The sequence below is a fragment of the Pelophylax lessonae genome, assembly GCF_965119305.1.
Source record: "Pelophylax lessonae genome assembly, chromosome: 11".
In the NCBI taxonomy this organism is placed as follows: Eukaryota; Metazoa; Chordata; class Amphibia; order Anura; family Ranidae; genus Pelophylax; species Pelophylax lessonae.
The window spans coordinates 193,783,598-193,804,426 of record NC_138778.1 but is presented as its reverse complement, the minus strand read 5'-3'; the positions used below and the strand labels follow the sequence as shown (position 1 = coordinate 193,804,426).

Below are 20,829 nucleotides of genomic sequence, written 5' to 3'. Positions count from 1 at the left end.
CACAATGTTATCTTTATATGGGCTTTAAAAATAGATTACAACAGAAAATTTAATAATTAGAGGTTAGATGGTAGTTTATTTTATAGGCGTCTGTACTTCGACCACAAAGAGGGAGATTAATTTGAATGTGCAACAGTTTGGAGCTATGGTTTCAGGCTACTAGAAAGCTCTCCAAAGATGCTACCAACATATTTTATAGAACCTCTAATGTCGCACATAGTATTTAGAAAGTTGCTACTTGCGCTAAAAAAAAAAAAAAAAATTAAGATCTATCACAAATCTAAAACCAAAACATGTTAAAGACTGATCCACATACATCCAAATTAAAGCGGAGTTCCAGCCATTCACTCACCTGTCCAACGGTCCAGCGATGCGGCCGCCCGAAGCCTCGATCCTCTCCCTCGGCATCACTGTTGTGGGCACCCAGCTGTTACAGTTTGCGGCTTCACAGCCGGGTACCCACTGCGCATGTGCGAGTCGAGCTGCGCGCCGTGATTGGCCGGCAATCTTCTGGGACCTCTGACGTGTCCCAGAAGATTGCAGGGAGGGAGGGGGAGAGGAGAACTTCCGTTCAGGGCGCCGCGGCGCTCCGAGCGGAAGTGGGAGCGGGTACCTGTCAAAACTAGGTACCCGCTCCCCCCCCAAACAAATGACATGCCAAATGTGGCATGTCAGGGGGTCAGGACTCCCTAAAGCGGAGTTCCACCCATTTTTAATATGTTGGATTACATAGATGTATGTAATCCCCTTTAAAACGACTTTTACCAATGGAAACTTTTTTTTTTTTTTTTTTGCTAGTAAATACCATATTTTCTTGTTTATTCCTCCTCTCCTCATTTCCGGGTCCGATCGGCGATGACATCAGTCGGCGATTCGCAGTGTGTGCTGGGATGTATTCCTTGCCAGAAATCTCGCAGTATTACCCAGGAGCTGAGCTGTACTGTGTGTATTCAGCCCGTGACCTGCCCCGCCTCCCCCCCGCCTCCTCTCAGTGATTTGTACTGTATGCATTGTATTCAGGCCGTTCTCTGCCCCGCCTCCTCTTAGTGAGCGAGGATTGAAAGCATTATATCCTCACTGAGCTCACTGAGAGGAGGCGGGGAAGAGCACGAAATGGTAATTGTATAGTTTAAAGCGTTTGTTACCCCAACACTTCAGATTACTGAAACATACCTGCTGTACCATGTACTTGTATGAGAAAGTATCCTGTTCTCTTTGTATTGCTTCCTTTGTGTAAAATCCCTGATGTTCCTGACAGTCCCTCTGCTTTCCTATTAAAAACTGACAACACCAAGCAAGAGAGCACACCATAGTCAGTTATCTAGCTATGCTGGGAGCTCAGTATGCTCTCCTTCAATGATCACAGCTGCCCTGACACCTTCCTGCTGCACAGCCATTCACTGGCAAGCTCAGTATGCTGTTGCTTCTCCTCGCCCTGCTCTTATGCAGCTAAGAACAGAGGGAATGTGATCACTTATGTGATTTCCCTTACTTACAATGAGGGCATCTGCACCTGAAGCCGATTGACGAGTCAGCTCGGGTTGCCGACATCACGGAATCCCTGGATAGGTAATTATCCTTATACTAAAAGTCAGCAGCTACAGTATTTGTACCTGCTGACTTATATATACTCATATGTATATTTATTTTATTTTTATTTTTTTTACAGACTGGAGCTCCTCTTCATTGTTTGCATGCAATATTATGAGATATCTTTCTGGTTTTCCTGGAAATTTGGAATTATGCAATGAATAGCAATACTATTGCCTCACTTGTTTTAATAACAGTTAACAGAATAGATCATCCAATTTGTGACATTAGGAGAAAATTGGAAGAGGTTTGCTTGATAGTTTTTTTTTATTTTGCTTCACGAAAATGTAATTATTTTGTTTTACTATATTTTCGAATACTTTTGTTTTATTAATGATTTGCTGCTGTATCTTCAACCCCATTATGGCAGCAAAGTGTAAAACGCAACCTCTGGTCATGTGCTATGTGCCAAGAACTCACATGGGCGATTTTAGCTCTGGGAGTGGTTGCCATTAGTAGGCTCAAGTGTTTCCTCTCTTTCTGAACAGCAGTTTGCAGATACACACACATACATATATATATATATATATATATATATATATATATATATATATATATATATATATATATATATATATACACACACACACAGTTCCGGTTTCTTGGTGGAGCTGCCTTTTGTGTCTAAACTTTCATTATGGACTTTATGCATTATCATGGGCTTTTTTAATTTGTATAGCACCTTGCTTTAGGACTGTATAGGGTTATTGAGTTTTTGTACATCTGTGATTACACCATATACAGTATCTCACAAAAGTGAGTACACCCCTCACATTAAATAGTTTAATATATCTTTTCATGTGACAACACTGAAGAAATTACACTTTGCTACAATGTAAAGTAGGGAGTGTACAGCTTGTATAACAGTGTAAATTTACTGTCCGCTCAAAATAACTCAAAATGCAGTCATTAATGTCTAAACCGCTGGCAACAAAAGTGAGTACACCCTTAAGTGAACATGTCTAAATAAGCTCAAAGTGTCAATATTTTCTGTGGCCACCATTATTTTCCAGCACTGCCTTAACCCTCTTGAGCATGGAGTTCACCAGAGCTTCACGGGTTGCTACTGGAGTCCTCTTCCACTCCTTCATGGCGACATCACGGAGTTGGTGGATGTTAGAGACCTTGCGCTCCTCCACCTTCCGTTTGAGGATGCCCCACAAATGCTCAATAGAGTTTAGGTCTGGAGACATGCTTGGCCAGTCAATCACCTTTACCCTCTGCTTCTTTAGCAAGGCAGTGGTCGTCTTGGAGGTGTGTTTGGGGTCGTTATGTTGGAATACTGCCCTGAAGCCTAGTCTCTGAAGGGAGGGGATCATACTCTGCTTCAGTATGTCACAGTACATGTTGGCATTCATGGTTCCCTCAATAAATATGTAGCTCCCCAGTGCTGGCAGCACTCATGCTGCCCAGACCATGACCCTCCCACCACCATGCTTGACTGTAAGCAAGACACTTGTCTTTGTACTCCTCACTTGGTTGCCGCCACACATGGTTGACACCATCTGAACCAAATAAGTTTATCTTGGTCTCATCAGACCACAGGACATGGTTCCAGTAATCCATGACACCATCTGAACCAAATACATTTATCTTGGTCTCATCAGACCACAGGACATGGTTCCCGTAATCCATGTCCTTAGTCTGCTTGTGTTCAGCAAACTGTTTCCAGGCATTTTTGTGCATCATCTTTAGGGACGACAGCCATGCAGACCAATTTGATGCAGTGTATGGTCTGAGCACTGACAGGCTGACCCCCCCACCCCTTCAACCTCTGCAGCAATGCTGGCAGCACTCATACGTCTATTTCCCAAAGACAATCTCTGGATATGACGCTGAGCACGTGCACTCAACTTCTTTGGTCGACCATGGTGAGGCCTGTTCTGAGTGGAACCTGTCCTGTTAAACCGCTGTATGGTCTAGACCACCATGCTGCAGCTCAGTTTCATGGTCTTGGAAATCTTCTTATAGCCTAGGCCATCTTTATGTAGAGCAACATTTCTTTTTTCAGATTCTCAGAGTTCCTTGCCATGATGTGCCATGTTGAACTTCCAGTGACCAGTATAAGAGAGTGAGAGTGATAATACCAAATTTAACATATCTGCTCCCCATTCACACCTGAGAACTTGCAATACTAACGAGTCACATGACACTGGGGAAGGAAAATGGCTAATTGGGCCCAATTTGGACATTTTTACTTAGGGGTGTACTCCCTTTTGTTGCCCACGGTTTAGACTTTAATGGCTGTGTGTTGAGTTATTTTGAGGGGACAGCCAATTTACACTGTTATACAAGCTGTACACTAACTACTTTACATTGTAGCAAAGTGTTATTTCTACAGTGTTGTCACATGAAAAGGTATATTAAAATATTAAAATGTAAGGGGTGCACTCACTTTTGTGAGATGCTGTATAATTATATATATATATATATATATAAAAGAGAAAAATCTGAGATTAGTGCTGGAGGCACACTCCAGCACTTATCTTGCCTAGCATGTCCATAGCCATGCAGAGGTCTTAATGTATTCCAGACATTTCAACCTATGCCTGTTTTGCATACAACTGGGGCCAACCTTATCTTCTTCCTGACACATAAATACATCATGTGCATAGCTGCATGGTAAAGGTTGATCCCCCCTTCTTTATTAAAAAGGAGGATAAGACTGAAAACATCTGGAGGCATGGCACTTCCTGATGTCAAACTCTACCAACTGGCTGCACAAATCACACGAGCCCTGGACTGGGGCAGACACTCTTTGACCAGTCAATGAGTCTCAATGGAACAGACAATTTCTCCTTTGCTATCCAAAAATCTTCACGCCTGATCTTCCCACCGACATGACGCGCATGTAATCAAGCTTTTACCATACATCTAATTTCCCTTTCCCCCCCACATTATTACATTCCATATATCCATCTGTCCCAGACAACTGCTATAGGTGTAACTCAACAGTTAACATACTACCTATTTTCTGGGCATGCCCTACCCTACAGAATTTCACACAACACACAAGTTCATACAGGAATATAAAAATTCACGGATCTCCCAATTTCACAAGATCCCAGATTCTTCCTTCTCCATCACAATAATATCTCTCAAGGCATACAAAAACCCAGTTATAATATACTTAGTTAACACGGCACGTTCATGTATTCCAGCACTGTGGAAATCCCCTTAGACACCTACTATTCAACAATGGCTCCGCCATGTTGAAGATATTTTGTTAATCGAAGACTTAACTAGTTCCCTTAATGGACAAAGTACAAGTTCCGAATCAATTGGTTCTTTTGGCTGGACTTTTTCTTTATGGAAGAGTACAAGTAGCCACTTAACTGTCCTACATCGTCTACCTTTGACCGGATTCCTTCTCAGCTATGCACCAATTACGGTAACTAACGTTCCCCTTCTTTTAGGGTTTTCTAATACAATATAAAATTCTCTCTTTTAATCCTCCCCCCCAGGCCCCATCCTCACTCTGCCTTATCTCTCATTTCTCCTATGCATCACATATATGCGATTTCACCCCTTGTCTGCTGTCCAAATCGAAAACCGTCCCCTCAAGGCAACCATAAGCATGAGATCATCTCATGAAATTTGGGTCTTTTAGGATATCCTCTCCCAACCTGGCCTGCAGTACGTTCTGGATACAGATAAACACTAGAATTTTGGTAAGGTATTTATTGTGTAACCTTTTATGATGATTTACCCACTTCATTTAGAGCAAACGTGATAGGAAATCTCTTCCAACAGGGACATGCAAAACAAAAAACAAAAAAAGCAGAGTGACGAAGGATGAGAGAGCTTTGATTGTTGTTTGGGCCTTCTTGTCCTGATGACAACCGCATGCCCCATTTATTGTAGAGTCCTCACAGGAAAAGGAAAGAAGAGAAAATCTCCAAAATGGATCACAGGCCAAAACATAGAACAGATATAAGTTTTAACTCCTCCATACTTTATTCCAAAAAAAAAAAAAAAAAGTTTAGTTGGAGTTAGGCAGGCTTTAAATAATGTGAATAACCAAAGGGCAATTTTAAATGATTATTCTAATTATATTCTAATTATACAAGATGGATTAATGGATATGTTGATTGATAGTCTGATCTGATAACTTATTTGAACGGTTACCTTCTTATTGTCTCCTTTTATGCACCTATTCGTTGCATGGCAAGACTTTTTTTTTTTTAATGACAGCAGGTGTCACAATCCTTCATCATGATTATTTCTACCAGCTAGTGCTAAACATAGCTGAATACCACAAAAATACTTTATGAAGTCAAAAGGGCACAATTGTAATAGGAGAAATACAGCGGACTTAGACCGGATTATTGAACTGTTGTATCATTACAAAAATGTTAAAGCCAAAAGTAAAAATGGAAAATAATATGCTCCCGAATATAGTACTAAACACAATTTATCACCAACAGCCCCAAGAAAAAATATTACCATAGATTTAACATTTTGTTATCCTCTTCTGAGTAATCCAAAAATATTGCAGCCAAAGCTTTGTGACACAAGTCTGTAACATAACTTTTGAACAACCCTCTTTTTCAGGCTCTTGCTGACCTACTGGTCTAGTTGCCTAACTACAAGTTCAAACAAAAATAATCAACCAAACAGTTTGCAGTGCACAACACATGCAAGGGATTTGCTTACATAATCTCTGGGGTCTGCAGGAAACTACAATTCACAGGCATGAGATCAGAGTTCTCTCCCTAGCACTGGCACTGGCATACGAAGTGCAGAAGCAGCTACAACAGACTAGGAACATTTGCACTTTCTTCAGCAGGGATGGTTGTGGACCTTAATTTTGGACTTGGGGAGCCTACATTTTTTTTTTTTATATGCGGTCATGGTCTTGTTGGAATGTAGGTGCGCTTACTGGAATAATTTAAAGCCCACATCCACGCTAAAATGAAATTTAAAATGTGTATTGTGCATTACCTTACTCTAGTCTTGATTCCCAAAACATCTTTCCAAGCCATCCTGTAGCATAATTGATCAAAGTCACAGTTTCCTCTATAAACCAAGTCTATTTCCTACCTTGGGAACCAGGCATTTCCCTGCTTGATATCTTGAGCACTGATCCCCTCTCTGCTAGTGATGAGCCGAACGCCCCCCCCCCCCCCCGGTTCGGTTCGCACCAGAACACCGCAAACAGGGGAAAAGTTTGTTAGAACATGCAAACTCCATTTAAATCTATGGGGACACTAACATGAAAAATCAAAAGTCCTAATTTTAAAGGCTTAAATGAAAGTTATTGCCCAAAAAAAGTGTATGGGGTCTGGGTACTGACCTAAGGGACATGTACCAATGCAAAAAATGTTTTAAAAAACAATCGTTTTTACAGGAGCAGTGATTTTAATGATGCTTAAAGTGAAACAATAAAAAGGAAAAATTCCTTTAAATATTGTGCCTAGAGGGTCCCCTTAATGTGCCTGTAAAGTGGTGCATTTGTGCGATGTATGTAGCCTGCTGCAGCAATACTGATATTTCTAAAGGAAAAAATGTAATTTAAACTTGCTTGCGGCTGTAAAGGTATTGTCGGCTCCTGGCAATACAGATAAAAAAAAAACATGAAAAAAATGGCGTGGGCCCCCCCCCCCAGTCCATACCAGGCCCTTCGGGTCTGGTACGGATTTTAAATCCATACCACACCCTTATCCGAGCAAGCAGCCTGGCTAGACAGGATAAGGGGGGGCGAGCCAGCAACCCCCCCCTCCTGAACCATACCAGGCCACTTGCCCTCAACATGGGGAGGGTGCTTTGGGGTGCCCCCCAAAGCACCCTGTCCCCATGTTGATGGGGACAAGGGCCTCTTCCCAACAACCCTGGGCTGTGGTTGTGGGGGGTCTGCGGGTGGAGGGGCCTATCAGATCCCGACCCCCCTTATGCAAATGAATGGATATCGGGTACATTGTACCCTTATCCATTCACCAAAAAAGTGTACAAAAAAATAAAGACAAAAGCCAGTTTTTGACAAGTTCTTTTTAAAAAAAATAAAATAAAAAAAGTGTCCCCGATGTAAATCCATCGACAATCACGTTGCCCGCCGCCGCACCCGAAGAAGAAGCTCCTGACTCTTCAGATGCCTCCCACGTAATAAACTGTTTGAGTTTGACAGCTCTTTTATAGAAATCTGACGTCACGAGTGCCCCATAATGCACTGCTCAGGTGCATTGAATAAATGACTGCAGTCACGTCAGAAGGGGCGGTGCAATCGGGTGGTGTCCCCGCCCCTTTCCTATAAAAGCAGCTCATTACGGCGGAGGCGTCTGAAGAGGCGGGAGCATTTTTTTTTTCTATTTTTCGGGTGCGGCGGGTGACGTGATTGACGATGGATTTACATCGGGGGACACTATTTTTTAATTTTTTTTTAATAAAGGCCTTTTGTCTTTATTTTTTTTTACACTTTTTTGGTGAATGGGTAGGGGTACGATGTACCCGATATCCATTCGCATGGGGGGCGGGATCTGGGGGCCCCCTTGTTAAAGGGGGCTTCCAGATTCCGATAAGCCCCCCACCCGCAGACCCCCACAACCACAGCCCAGGGTTGTTGGGAAGAGGCCCTTGTTCCCATCAACATGGGGACAAGGTGCTTTGGGGGGGCACCCCAAAGCATCCTCCCCATGTTGAGTGCAAGTGGCCTGGTATGGTTCAGGAGGGGGGGCGCTCGCTCTTCCCCCCACCCCTCTTATCCTGTCCAGCCAAGCTGCTTGCTCGGATAAGGGCCTGGTATGGACTGGGGGGGACCCCACGCCTTTGGCCAATCACGGACATTGTGCTGTGAATTTGCCAAAGCATACAGGTCATGTGCATGCTTTGGCCAATCATCAGACAATCAGTAATTTATTCACTGCGCAAGCGCAGTGCATTATGGGGCGTTAATCGGCGGGCGAACTTCCCGCCGAGCACCCCATTTGTTCGTGTATTCAGCAAACACAAATGCCTGATGTTTGAGTCGAACGTACTCCAAGCTCATCCCTACTCTCTGCTCCTGTGAGTTCTCCTTGCCTCTGGAGCCTATGAGAGGGGACCCCAACACTAGATGTCCACATTATACAGGCAGTGATGTGGACAACCAAAGGACCCCAGGAAGTAAAGAGAACAGAGAAAGATCATCACGTGACCATAGTTTCGGATCAGTAAAATGGGCTTTTTTAGATTTGTATTTTTATTCAATTTCGAAAGGGCATACAAAAAGACCTGATCATACCAATCAAGTTATTTCAAATGCATACAAAAGTATTACAAAGAATGCTGAAGTCCAAAATAGCAAATCCTGGATTTGTGCTTTCATTTCTCAATGAGCCTTAGACCCCATGAGATTAAAAAGGGAATGGTCCAAATTCTTATTAAAAAAAACCAATCTAGTTAATGATAAAAAGAGAACCTGTCATTCAACTAAAATGTAATTTTCTTACACTATCCCTACCACAAACGTAATTGGAATGCAAAATTACTATTAGGAGTATAACACAATGTTTACAAGAAATTTCCCTTGTATATTCTCTCCTTATGTAAATAGGCTGCTGGCAAGGAAGCGAAAGCAGCAAAATAAAAATTAAATTATATACAGTAGCAAAAAAAAGAATGTAAACCCCTGGAATTAATTTTTTTCTGCAGTAATTTGCTATAAAATGAGATCTGAACTTCATCTAAAGTCACAACAACAAACATAATGTTCTTAAGCTATAACACACAAACAGTTCTAATTTCTCATGTCTTTTTAAACATACACCCATTAAATATTCACCGAGGAAAAAGTAAGTGAACCCATAGACTTCAACAAAAGCTATTTGGAATCAGTAGTTTGCACACCTGGAGTTCAATTCATAATGTTTGTTTGGAGGTGAAATTTAGGGCTACTTTGATTGACAAAAGATACTCAAAGATTCCAGGATTGCGGTTGATAAGAAGCATCTGCTGATGTGAACCATGTCTCTCAAAAAGGAAACCTCTGAAGACATACAGTACGATTCAAGAGTAGTTGATTTGCAAAACGCTGGAAAGGGATGCAAAGCAATCTCAAAGTGTTTAGGCGTTCAACAGCATTAAACTGTCTATAAATGGAGACCGTTCAGTACTGTGGCTACTTTTTCTAAAAGTGGGCACCCCCCAGCCAAAATGATTCCCAAGTCACAATACAGACTCCTCAATGGAGGTAAAGAGGAACCCACAAGTACCAGCTAAAGGGTTGAAGATACCATGGGAACGGCCAAACATCCCTTTTCATGGGTCTACAATACCCTAAGTATTTGAACAGGCAGGGTGTCCATGACAGAACACCATAGAGAAAGCTGCTGCTCTCCATCTCCAAAAAAAAAAAAATTGCTGTGCACCTGACGTTTGCTGAAGAACACCTTGGCAAAATACAATGCAACTAGGAAAAATTTTTCTGGACTGATAAAACAAAAGTTGCATTGTTCAGGAAGAAAGGGCACAGCTTACCAACATTAAAACATCATCCCAAAAGGTAAAAAATGGTGGAGGTAACCTCATGATTTGTGCTTGATTTGCTGCCTCTGGGCCTGAACCACTTGCCATCATCAAGGGGACAATGAATTCCTAGGTTTTCCCAAATAACCTACAGGATAATGTTAGGGTGGCCATCCATCAGCTGAAGCTTAGTAGACGTTGGGTGATGCAGCAGGACAATGTCCCTAAGCATTGAAGTAAAGCTACCACAGACTGGCTTCAGAAAAAGAAAATATGCCTTTTGGAGTGGTCTAGTCCGAGCCCAGACCTTAACCCCATAGAAATGCTGTGGACTGACGCCAAGAGAGCCGTTCACACCAAACATCCTTCAAATGTGTCTGAGCTGAAGCAGTTTTGTAAAAATAAATAGTCGAAAATTACTCCTGAAGGTTGTACAGGTCTGATCTAGAGCTACGAAAAGTGCTAGCTTGAAGTGCTTACTGCCAAAAGGAGGTTTGACCAGCTATTAAGCCCTGCACTGTGTATGTTTAATAGGTGTGTTAAATAAAGACACAAGATAGGCAAGGCACATTGTGTTTGTCTATTATTGTGATGAGGATCACATTTTATGTCACATTATTGCAGAAAACCAGTTAATTCTGGAGAGATAACATATTTTTTTTCTTGCCACAGTATATGTTTAAATGCAACAAATTCTGTACAGCTAAAAAGAGGTTCACAATCAGAAAATATGCTTAATATTTCCCTCAAAGTGAATATTACTTTGCCCTCTTTCATAACATTTCACAATCATGATAAAAAAAAAGAAAACCCATATAAAACCACAAGTACAAGGCCACTTCCTGAAATCTGTGGTACTAGCAGTAAAAAAACATCACTCAACAGATGTAATTACAGATTACCTGACAATGTACAGCATGTTTCCCCACCTTCCTTCCTTTTTCCATTTGCAACCTGTGCTGCTGTTATAGTTTAGAAATTAAAATTTCACAACTCATGAGTGCAACTCGCAATAATAAAAAACTGCATGTATTAAGGCAAACCTCGGCTGTGTGGGCTGCCACTGCTTAACTCTTAAAAAATGCTGTCATCCTGAACTGATACCGTAGCTTTATAACTTTGATTTACTGCTCAGAAACAAGTGGTCTTATAAGCAGATTGACATCACATGCTTCATGCTTGTTGAAGAATCTACTACAGTACTGGAGCATGAAACAAACAAGCAACTAAAAAGGACACATCACCAATGATGAACATCATCATTGTAGTTTTTGCTTGGGAGGGAGAGGGGGCAACTGTTCTGCAGTACAGTAAACCCCCGCTCCATCGCGGTTCAGTTTTTGCGGTCCCGGTATATTGCGTTTTTTTCTGTAATGTTATTTTACTATGTAAATCATTGAAAATTAAATATTTTTGTGTTTTCCTTAGCTCTTGCTTTATCTCTCAGTATCTTTTATGTGTTTAAATGAGTTTCTATTGTTTTAAAAGTGTGTTTAAAGACCTCAAAATGCTTTTACACGTACAGTGACAGTAAAAAAAACATGCCTACAGTGTATTTTAATAGGGTTTTTCTATTTCGTGGATTTTCACTTTTCGCGGGTGGGTCCGGAACGTAACCCCCCGCGATGGAAGGGGGTTTACTGTACTACCTAAATGTTAAAGCTTTCTTAAATATCTGAGGAGGTCTCATAGTGAAGGAAAAACATAGTGCCAGCTATAGCAAGTACCAACAAGCCAGCTAGGAGCTTTACTTCTTGTATTGTGTTCTGCATGGTGTGGAGGCCATCGCTAGGCAAAATTACAGGATCACTGGAGTGCCACAAGTAGGTAGATATGGGGGAACACACAAGACTCCCCCCTTCCTCCACCAAATGCAGAAGGGACAATTTTCTAGAAATCTCCAGAATCTGTATGCACTGATGTACACAGCCCCAAGTGACATGATATGGAAACATTTACTGCAGAGAACCCTAGTGTGAGAGTCCCCCAAAACTTTTTTTCTTGCTCAAAAGGATCAGCCTGATTTGATGGTGGGGGGCTGACTCAGCTGTCAGCTTTTTTTAGAAACTTCAGCAGGGAACCTTTGTGCCGGTGTTCCCAACTCCACTCACAAAGCTCAATAGTTACAAATATAAATCTCTCAATCTCCCCAGTAGAATTTTCAAGGCTTCATAATAGCTGTTGCAGAGGGTGGAGCCATTTTTGCTGTAAAACCACAAGATGTATAAGATTCCAGATAGCCTTTCATTCTAAACTGAAATATCAGACACCTCAAAAAATAGGCACATGTGTATATCATGATCAACAACAAAATATAGCTTGACCACCATTAGAAATTGTAAGAGAAACTTCAGAATTATCTTTAGTATCAAAAGCTTACATTTTAAAGCAAATTGTATGTTACTGTGTCCAGAAATTTCGACAACTTTTACACAGTAGACTCAGTATCACATATGTGCATAGGTGTAAAGTTATTTTACATAAGAGTTTAGTATAATTGTTAAAGTAAGGACCTGTGTGTGTCACTAAGAAACTACTGCATTTTCACAAAGTCAGGGACCCTAAGGGCCATACTACAGTATTGAAAGGCATTCAAAAGAACATTAGGAACCTCAAATAGAAATTACCCATGCTGAATTCAAACTATCATTTTACAAGGGACACAAGAAAGATGCCAAAACAACCCAGGAGTGTTCTAGAAAACACAATCTGCAGAGCACATTTTTATACAGCAACATAAGCCCCTTGTCCCAGAATACAGAGAAGGACAATATGCACATCAGATATCCAGGGCTGAGCTCAGAAAAGCAGATAGATGTGAAGAGGAGGCAAGATGTGTACCTTTACTTACTCAGGCGTATTGATCCATATGATGTCCAGGTGACAGTAGTACACACATTCTTTGTCCTTGTATGTATAACACGTACAGCGTTTCTCCCTCCTGTGTGAGCCCCCGGAGTCTGGTTCCAAGTGGAAACTGGGGCTCATTTGATCATATCCAGGTATTGGAGTTCCCTGGGGTCCAGGGGATGTGGATCCTGGACGCTGGGTAACCCCTGACTGTAGAAAGATGGCTGACGATTCCTTCTCTCCCCTGCCTGCCTTTCTTCCACCTTCCTTGATATGGGGGCTCACCTTCCCCCCGGGGAGCTGAGGCAAGAGAGCCAGCACAAACCCTGGAAAAAAGGGAAACAAAAAAATCTTAGTTATGTAGGTAGCCATGACACCATGTCTGGACAAATCCTATGAGATATCCAATAGTGGTATCCAATATGCCCAAAATCCTTACAGCTGGCTTCTTTTTCCAGGATTTTCTATAGATGTCAAAAGGGAGCAAATGTCCCTGGCCCCTAAAGGACAATGTTCCTTTAAAATTACCTACAGGCTGATTGGACAATTAAAACTTTATAAGGCCAAAGAAACGTTTTGCCACCCATGACCGAAACCAATGCATTTATGAAAGCAAAAGTTGACTCATGGCAAACATAGAAAATGCATAGCCATTCTCTTTTTCAGTTAAAGGCCAACCAAAATATATTTAAGACACTGGGAAATGTGGGTTGGCCAAATCACCCACTGGCTTGCTAGAGCTCTCTGGGATAATGCCAGCAGCAAGATGCCACTTTCGTATTTTGCCATACTTCTGTGAATTATCACATTTCCTGCATTTAGTATACCCTCCAAAAAAAATAAAAAATAAATAAAACGAAAAATTAATCAAGATGAACAAGTCCCTTAAATGGTGCACCAGATGGGTGGACCTCAAACTCATGTGCCAAATTCTTGTCACCAGAGTTTCCAAGATAAATAAGAAGCCAGTGGAGATTCAGTTCAATGGGGTCCTTTAAATACCAACATTTGGAGACTGTCCCTTTAAATAAAGCTTATAAAAATATCTGAAAGCTTTGTGATGCACATTGTTAAACAAACCTTGCATGTTGAGATTTATAATAAGCTACAGAACCAGTCAATTTACTGCAGATAACTTCTGATGTTATTCTCTAAATTTCACTGAAGACTGTTTGTAGCAATAGGGGTCAGCCCCTATTGGTGGGTGGATTGGGGAAAGATGGGGGGGAAGAGTTATGGCAGAGGATAAGAAGGTTCTCCCAGTTCTAGTCCTCCAAACAACCATTGGAAATGGTACTATTTGTACCAAAATAAAAAATTGGTATTGCTGAATCTTGGCTTCATTCTTCACATGACTGGGCTATTAATATTCCTGGCTTTGCTCTCTTTTGGAAAGACAGGGTAAAACGGAGGGGTGGTGGTGTCTGTCCCTATGTGAGAAGTGATCTCAAAGTGAGTGTTAAAGAGGACCTAGTTGATGGAGAGTGTGATGAGTCTGAAGCAGTATGGGTGGAAATGTACATGGGTGTGCGTAATACAAAGATTATCAATGGAGTTTGTTATAGACCTCCTAGTATTAATGGGGTGGAGACTCAGCTCCTGGCACAGATAGAAAGGGCTGCAAGGGCTGGGAGAGTGATAATAATGGGGGGGATTTTAACTACCCAGACATTGACTGAAGTAATGGCACTGCTGGAACAGTTAAAAAGGGCAAAAATATATAAATATAATACAAGACAATTTTATGGAAAAGTTTGAGGCCCCCCCACTAGAAATTATGCTCTGTGGGACCTGGTCATCTCAAACCATGCAGAGTTTATTAATAATGTTCATATAAAAGGACATCTGGGTAGCAGTGACCATAATATTTCATTTAATGTTAGCTGTAAGCAAAAAATGCATACAAGCACTCTTTAAGAGATCACATTTTCTCCAGGATTTAGACTGGGAGGGAATATTGGCATTGATATGCACAGACCAGAAATGGGATATTTTCAAAAAGACTTTATGCAAACTCACTGCAAAGTATATTCCCATGGGCAATAAATTTAAAAGGCTAAAAATAAAACATATGTGTCTCACGGCCAAATTTAAAAAAGCTATAAATAAGAAAAGAGCTTTTAAAAAATATTAATTAAAAAATATCTAAAAAAAAATGAAGGAACGCTATTATTGTTGAATTGTTATAAGGAATATAACAGAATATGTAAAAAGGAAATCAAGGATGCAAAAATTCAAAATAAACAACAGATTGCAAAAGATAGTAAGACGAAGCCCAAAAAATTATTCAAATGTATTAATAATAAAAAGGTTAGGTCTGAGCACGTAGGTCCTTTACAAAATAATCAGGAGCGGGTGACTGGGGACAAAGAGAAGGCAAATGTATTAAATACTTTCTTCAGCTCTGTGTATACAATGGAGCATGGGGGAGCTCATGACCATAATGAGGATGGTATTGACACAGCCCCAAATGATCCACAATGGGTCAAAAGTGATATGGTCCAGAAATATTTAGACAGAATAAGGGTGGATAAAGCGCCTGGACCAGATCCACCCATGCATCCTAAAAGAATTGAGCGCTGTAATTTCAAAGCTTTTGTTTCTAATTTTTAGGGACTGGAATAGTAACCTCTGGATTGGCGTAGGGCCAATGTGGTGCCTATATTTAAATAGGGATCAAAGTCTTTGCCAAGTAACTATAGACCTGTTAGTTTAACTTCTATAGTCAGAAAGATACTGGAGAGTTTAATAAAAGACCACATAGATGAGTTCTTGCTGGAAAAAAATATTTTAAGCAACAGACAGCATGGATTCATGAAAGACAGAAGTTGTCAAACAAACCTGATTTCTTTTTATGAGTAGGTAAGTAAAACCTTGACTTTGGATGTGGTATACTTGGATTTTGCAAAAGCCCCACACACGGCTAATGTGTAAGGTAAGGTCTACTGGCTTGGAAAGATCAGTTTGTAAATGGATAGAAAAAATGCCTAAAAGAGATAGAATTCAGAGAGTAGTGGTTAATGATTCTTACTCTGAATGGTCTAAGGTAATCAGTGGTTTCAGTGTTGGGACCCTTACTTTTTAATATCTTTATAAATGATATAGGGTCTGAGATTAAAAGTACCATTTCAGTCTTTGCAGATGACACCAAGCTTTGCAGTGGAATAACTTCCTTACAGGATGTCTCCAACTTACAAGGTATCTCAATGTTTCATTGGGCAACTATGTGGCAAATGAGGTTTAATGTTGATAAATGTAAAGTTATGCACTTGGGGGCTAAGAATATGCATGCATCATACATACTAAGGGGGGAGTAGAACTAGGGGAATCCATAGTGGAGAAGGATCTGGGTGATCTGGTAGATCCTAAGCTTAAAAATAGCATGCAATGCCAAGCTGCAGTTTCCAAAGCAAGCAAAGTCCTTTCTTGTATTAATAGAGGCATGGACTCCAGAGAGCGAGATATAATTTTGCCTCTTACAAATCATTAGTAAGACCTCATCTGGAATATGCAGTTCAGTTTTGGGCACCAGTTCTTAAAAAGGATACCGGGAACTGGAGACAGTGCAGAGAAGGGTAACCAAACTGATAAGAGGCATGGAGGAGCTCAGCTATGAGAAAAGATTAGAGGAACTGAAATTATTCTCTCTTGAGAAGAGGAGATTAAGGGGGGATATGATCAACATGTATAAATACATAAAGGGCTCTATATAGTTAACTTGGTGTTGAGTTGTTCACTAGGGATGATCGAACTTTTGAAAAGTTCGGTTCGACCAGAACACCCGAACTTCACGAAAGTTCGGCCCGGATTTCAGAACCCCATTGAAATCAATGGGACCCGAACTTCTGTAATCAAAAAACACCATTTTTAAGCCCTAAAACCCAATAAATGCCCCTAAAAAGTGCCTAGGGTTCTGGGTCATGCCCCATTAACTATTAATCACACAAAAAAAAGTTCTTAAAAATTGTCATTTTTGATAAAAAAGCCAATTATTGAAAAATTAAAAAAAAAAAAAAGAGAGATTTTTTGATTTTTACTTTGGATTTAGTATCTGGGGGGTCTAAAAAGTGTACATGTGAAGTTTCAGGTCTGTAGCATGTCCAGAACCATAAAAAAAAAAGATTGTTTGTATTAGAAAACTTTAAGCACAGGAATATGGCTTCTCTGCTGTAACACCTTGCCGGTTTAATAGCAGGCATTTTTTTGGGTTCTTTGCAGTCAGGAAAAACATCTGAACTTGTGTATAGTGGTACTGTGCACAAGTTCTGATGTTTTTCCTGCCTCCAAAACCCCCCAAAAAATGCCAGCAAAAACACACCTGGGCATTTTTTTTTTGACGCTAGCGTTTTTTTTTGGCATTTTTTGGGGTTCTTTTGAGGCAGGCAAAACATCTGAACTTGTGTATAGTGGTACTGTGCACAAGTTCTGATGTTTTGCCTGCCTCCAAAACCCCCCAAAAAATGCCAGCAAAAACACACCTGGGCATTTTTTTTTTTGACGCTAGCGTTTTTTTGGCATTTTTTGGGGTTCTTTTGAGGCAGGCAAAACATCTGAACATGTGTATAGGGGGTATATATAGGCATATATGTCTGAATATATACCCCTAGACATATATAGGTGTGATAGTAGCAGAAATATATTACTGTAAATGATTTCATTAGCGCAAGCATTTATTTCTGCTACTATCACACCTATATATGTCTAGGGGTATATATTCAGACATATATGTCTATATATTCCCCCTATACACATATTCAGATGTCATGTCTGACATCAAACATGTCCTCAAAAAAGCACTGGCAGTGGCAGCCCCTGCAGCATTAAAAAATGCTTGCTGGTGAGAAGCCACATGCCTGTCCCGAAGCAACACAGAGAAATGATCATTTCTCTATAGCGGTCACCCTGCTATGGAAGGGTTTTGTCACCCTGCCATAGCAGTCACTGTCAGTTAACCCTACACTACACTACGGTCCCCTGACACTTAACACTTTCCCTACAGAAACTAAATTTTTGAAGCTAACTTAAGTGTAAAGGAGCACTCTAACTACACTAGATATCCCTTTCCTCACACTAAAAATAGCTAAATGACACTTTTAAAGTAAAATTAACAGAACTGCTTCCACTCTCTTCCATGTCCAGTATAACAATGCTGGGAATATGGCGGGGGCGATCTTATATACTGGGGGGCGTATTCACTAATGATTGGTCTAGGGACCCCCTAGTCACTCCAATCACATTCCTAGCATTCTCCTGCCCCCTCAATTGGCTTTTGCTAATGGTTCTGGTCCAATCACGGGCTTTTAAAGCCCATTTCCTGAAGCATTGCATTTTGGGCGGTTCTGGTTGCCGAATTCCGAACTTTTTGGGCAAAAAGTTCTAAATTCGGCCGAACCTCGAACACCCAATGTTCGGGCCGAACCGATGGTGGACCCGAACCGTTCGATCATCCCTATTGTTCACTTTAAGATCAACACAGAGGACAAGGGGGCACTCTTTAAGTCTAGAGGAAAACAGATTTTGTCTCCAAATACGGAAAGGTTTCTTCACCAGAAGAGCTGTGAAAATGTGGAATAGACTCCCTCCAGAGGTGGTTCTGGCCAGCTCAGAAGATTGCTTTAAAAAAAGGCCTGGATTCTTTCCTGGGTGTACATAATATAAATGGGTATTAATATTTATAGGCAAAGTTAATCCAGGGAATATCCGATTGCTTCTCGGGGGGGGATTAGGAAGGAATTTTTTCCCCCTGCTGTAGCAAATTGGAGCTTTGCTGGGGTTTTTTCGCCTTCCTCTGGATCAACAGTGGGTATAGGATTATGTATATGGGATTGTATGGTTGGGTTTTCTTTACTGTTTTTTTTTTTTTTTTTTTTTTTATTGGTTGAGCCAGATGGACTTGTGTCTTTTTTCAACCTAACTATGTAACTTCTAATTCACCTGATATATGGATTTCTTACAGCATTGCTGGCACTTATGGTTCACTTATATGGGAACCATATATGGACTATTCGCAATCACTAATTTGCACTTTGGTTCTCATTAAATAGGAGTCTGAGCACTTATTTTTATTCTAATTTGATTAGTTATGATTAAAAAAGAACATCTAATTTGGTTTTAGGTAGTATGAGTGTTTAACGTTCACCTTGAATATCTGACTTACACCAAGCGGAAAGTGTTTTGCTTGGATTTACACTAACTGCAGTTAAAATATACATTTTTAATGATTACATAACTGAAAATCAATCAGTGTTGTTTCAGCTTTAAAGTAAGCCTCTCAGTATACTCAGTTTTTTTCAAACAGGAAGCACTCACAGAAGTGTTTGCATGTACCCCTTTTTTCTACAGTACACAATGACCCTCTGAGGCTGGGTTTTCCAGCTGTCAAAGTGCGTGCTCTGGCAGATTTCTGATTTCAAAGCTTCCATATCTATACAGAGATCCCCTGGGTCACTCTGGAGGATGAACAGATGTGGATAGAGGTGTCAGTCTCTGGGGTTTGGTATCGTGACTAGTTTGCTAAAAATTGCAAATCACAAGAAAACACAATGTTTTGTGGAGCTGTGGAAAGACCAAGCATGCAGCCAGGATTTCTTATTGTCCTATTCCTCCAGCTATCCAATGTAAGCTGTTTACATTCAACTACCAGAGCTAGGTGTTCTTTGCTTTATCACCCATATACCATATGTGAGAGGAGGAAGTTTACAGCAGCCAGTAATACCAGGAGGAAGCAGTCTGATTTATTCATGCGTTTTCAGCCTATTCCATGAGAGTGGTTAGGCATGGTTCTCTGGTGAGTGTGCATTTTGGCCATATTCCCCCAGCACTGGTGGTGGTGATATCTTTTGGTGATCCTTGTATTGGCACCGACAAGACCCTCTTCACACTGTGATTTGCAACAAAAGACTTGTGAAGGACTTTTAATCGCTGTATTGTTACAGACTTTTATTTTATCACTTTTATGCTATTTATATGCTGTTTTTGCACTTTCTGCACTTTAGGATAGGAGGGTTATACCATCCTTGCGCTACTGAAGTTCTATAGAATTCTTGGATGATTTTCTGTGATGAATTTTACTTGTATATGTGTACAGAACACCTCCAGGTAGCCATATTGCATTGCATTTTACTGAGAATTACAGCGGCTGCAGATTGAAAGAGGAAAGGTAATTTTTAATAACATTCAGTTACAATATGATTTGTGTAGCAATTGCACATGCTTTTTTTTTTTCTTTGCTAATTTTGTTTTCCCATGAAAGTGGCGTTACCCTTTAAATGGAATCTCTAAACCTCTGCAAACTTCTGTCGTTTTTTCATATGCTGAAAAATTGCCCTGCTTTAAAGAGAAGTAGGCTCAAAGCCTGTGGGTCACAGGAGTGCACTTTGTTCTGCACTCCTGTAACCCGTAGTTCAGTCAACAGCAGGCTAGAATCTGCTGTCAGCTGACAACACTCAGCCAGTCCAGGCTCTGGATCAGTGGCGGCCGGTCTATAGGGGGCGCCGCCCCCCCCCCATCAGCATCTTCAAAGGAAAAATTACCTTTTAAAGAGGAAGTAAACCCTCCTCTGCAACTTTTACCTATAGGTAAGCCTATGATAAGGCTTACCTATTGGTACTGTAAATATCTCCTAAACATGTACCGTTTAGGAGATATTTACCTTACATGCAATCAGTGACATCACTGGCACATGCGCTCTGAAGGAACGGCCGCTGGTGCCGTTCCTTCAGAGGCCCGTGCCGTGACTGTCGGCTCCCGCGCGCGTGCGTGGGAGTGACGTCACCGCGGCTTCGGCCAATCAGATGGCCGGATGCCGCGATCCCGGAAGACGGGCGACTGAACGTGTCGCCCGTCAAAGAGGTAAGTGGGCCGGAACGGCGGGGGCTCGTTCTAAGGTAAGTATTTCAAAATTAGCTAGTATGCGATGCAAACTAGCTCATTATGTGTTTCTCTTTCAGG

The 20,829-nt window shown here is 41.0% G+C and overlaps 1 protein-coding gene across 1 annotated transcript in view; it reads right to left on the bottom strand.

Annotated features, from left to right (window-relative positions):
- The window catches only part of EDN3 (endothelin 3), a 268,908-nt gene that overhangs the window by 229,381 nt on the left and 18,698 nt on the right, over positions 1–20,829 (bottom strand). The window contains exon 2 of the mRNA XM_082272933.1: positions 12,881–13,205. Within this exon, the coding sequence (XP_082129059.1) occupies positions 12,881–13,205 (325 nt within the window). The remainder of the gene's footprint in view (positions 1–12,880; positions 13,206–20,829) is intronic.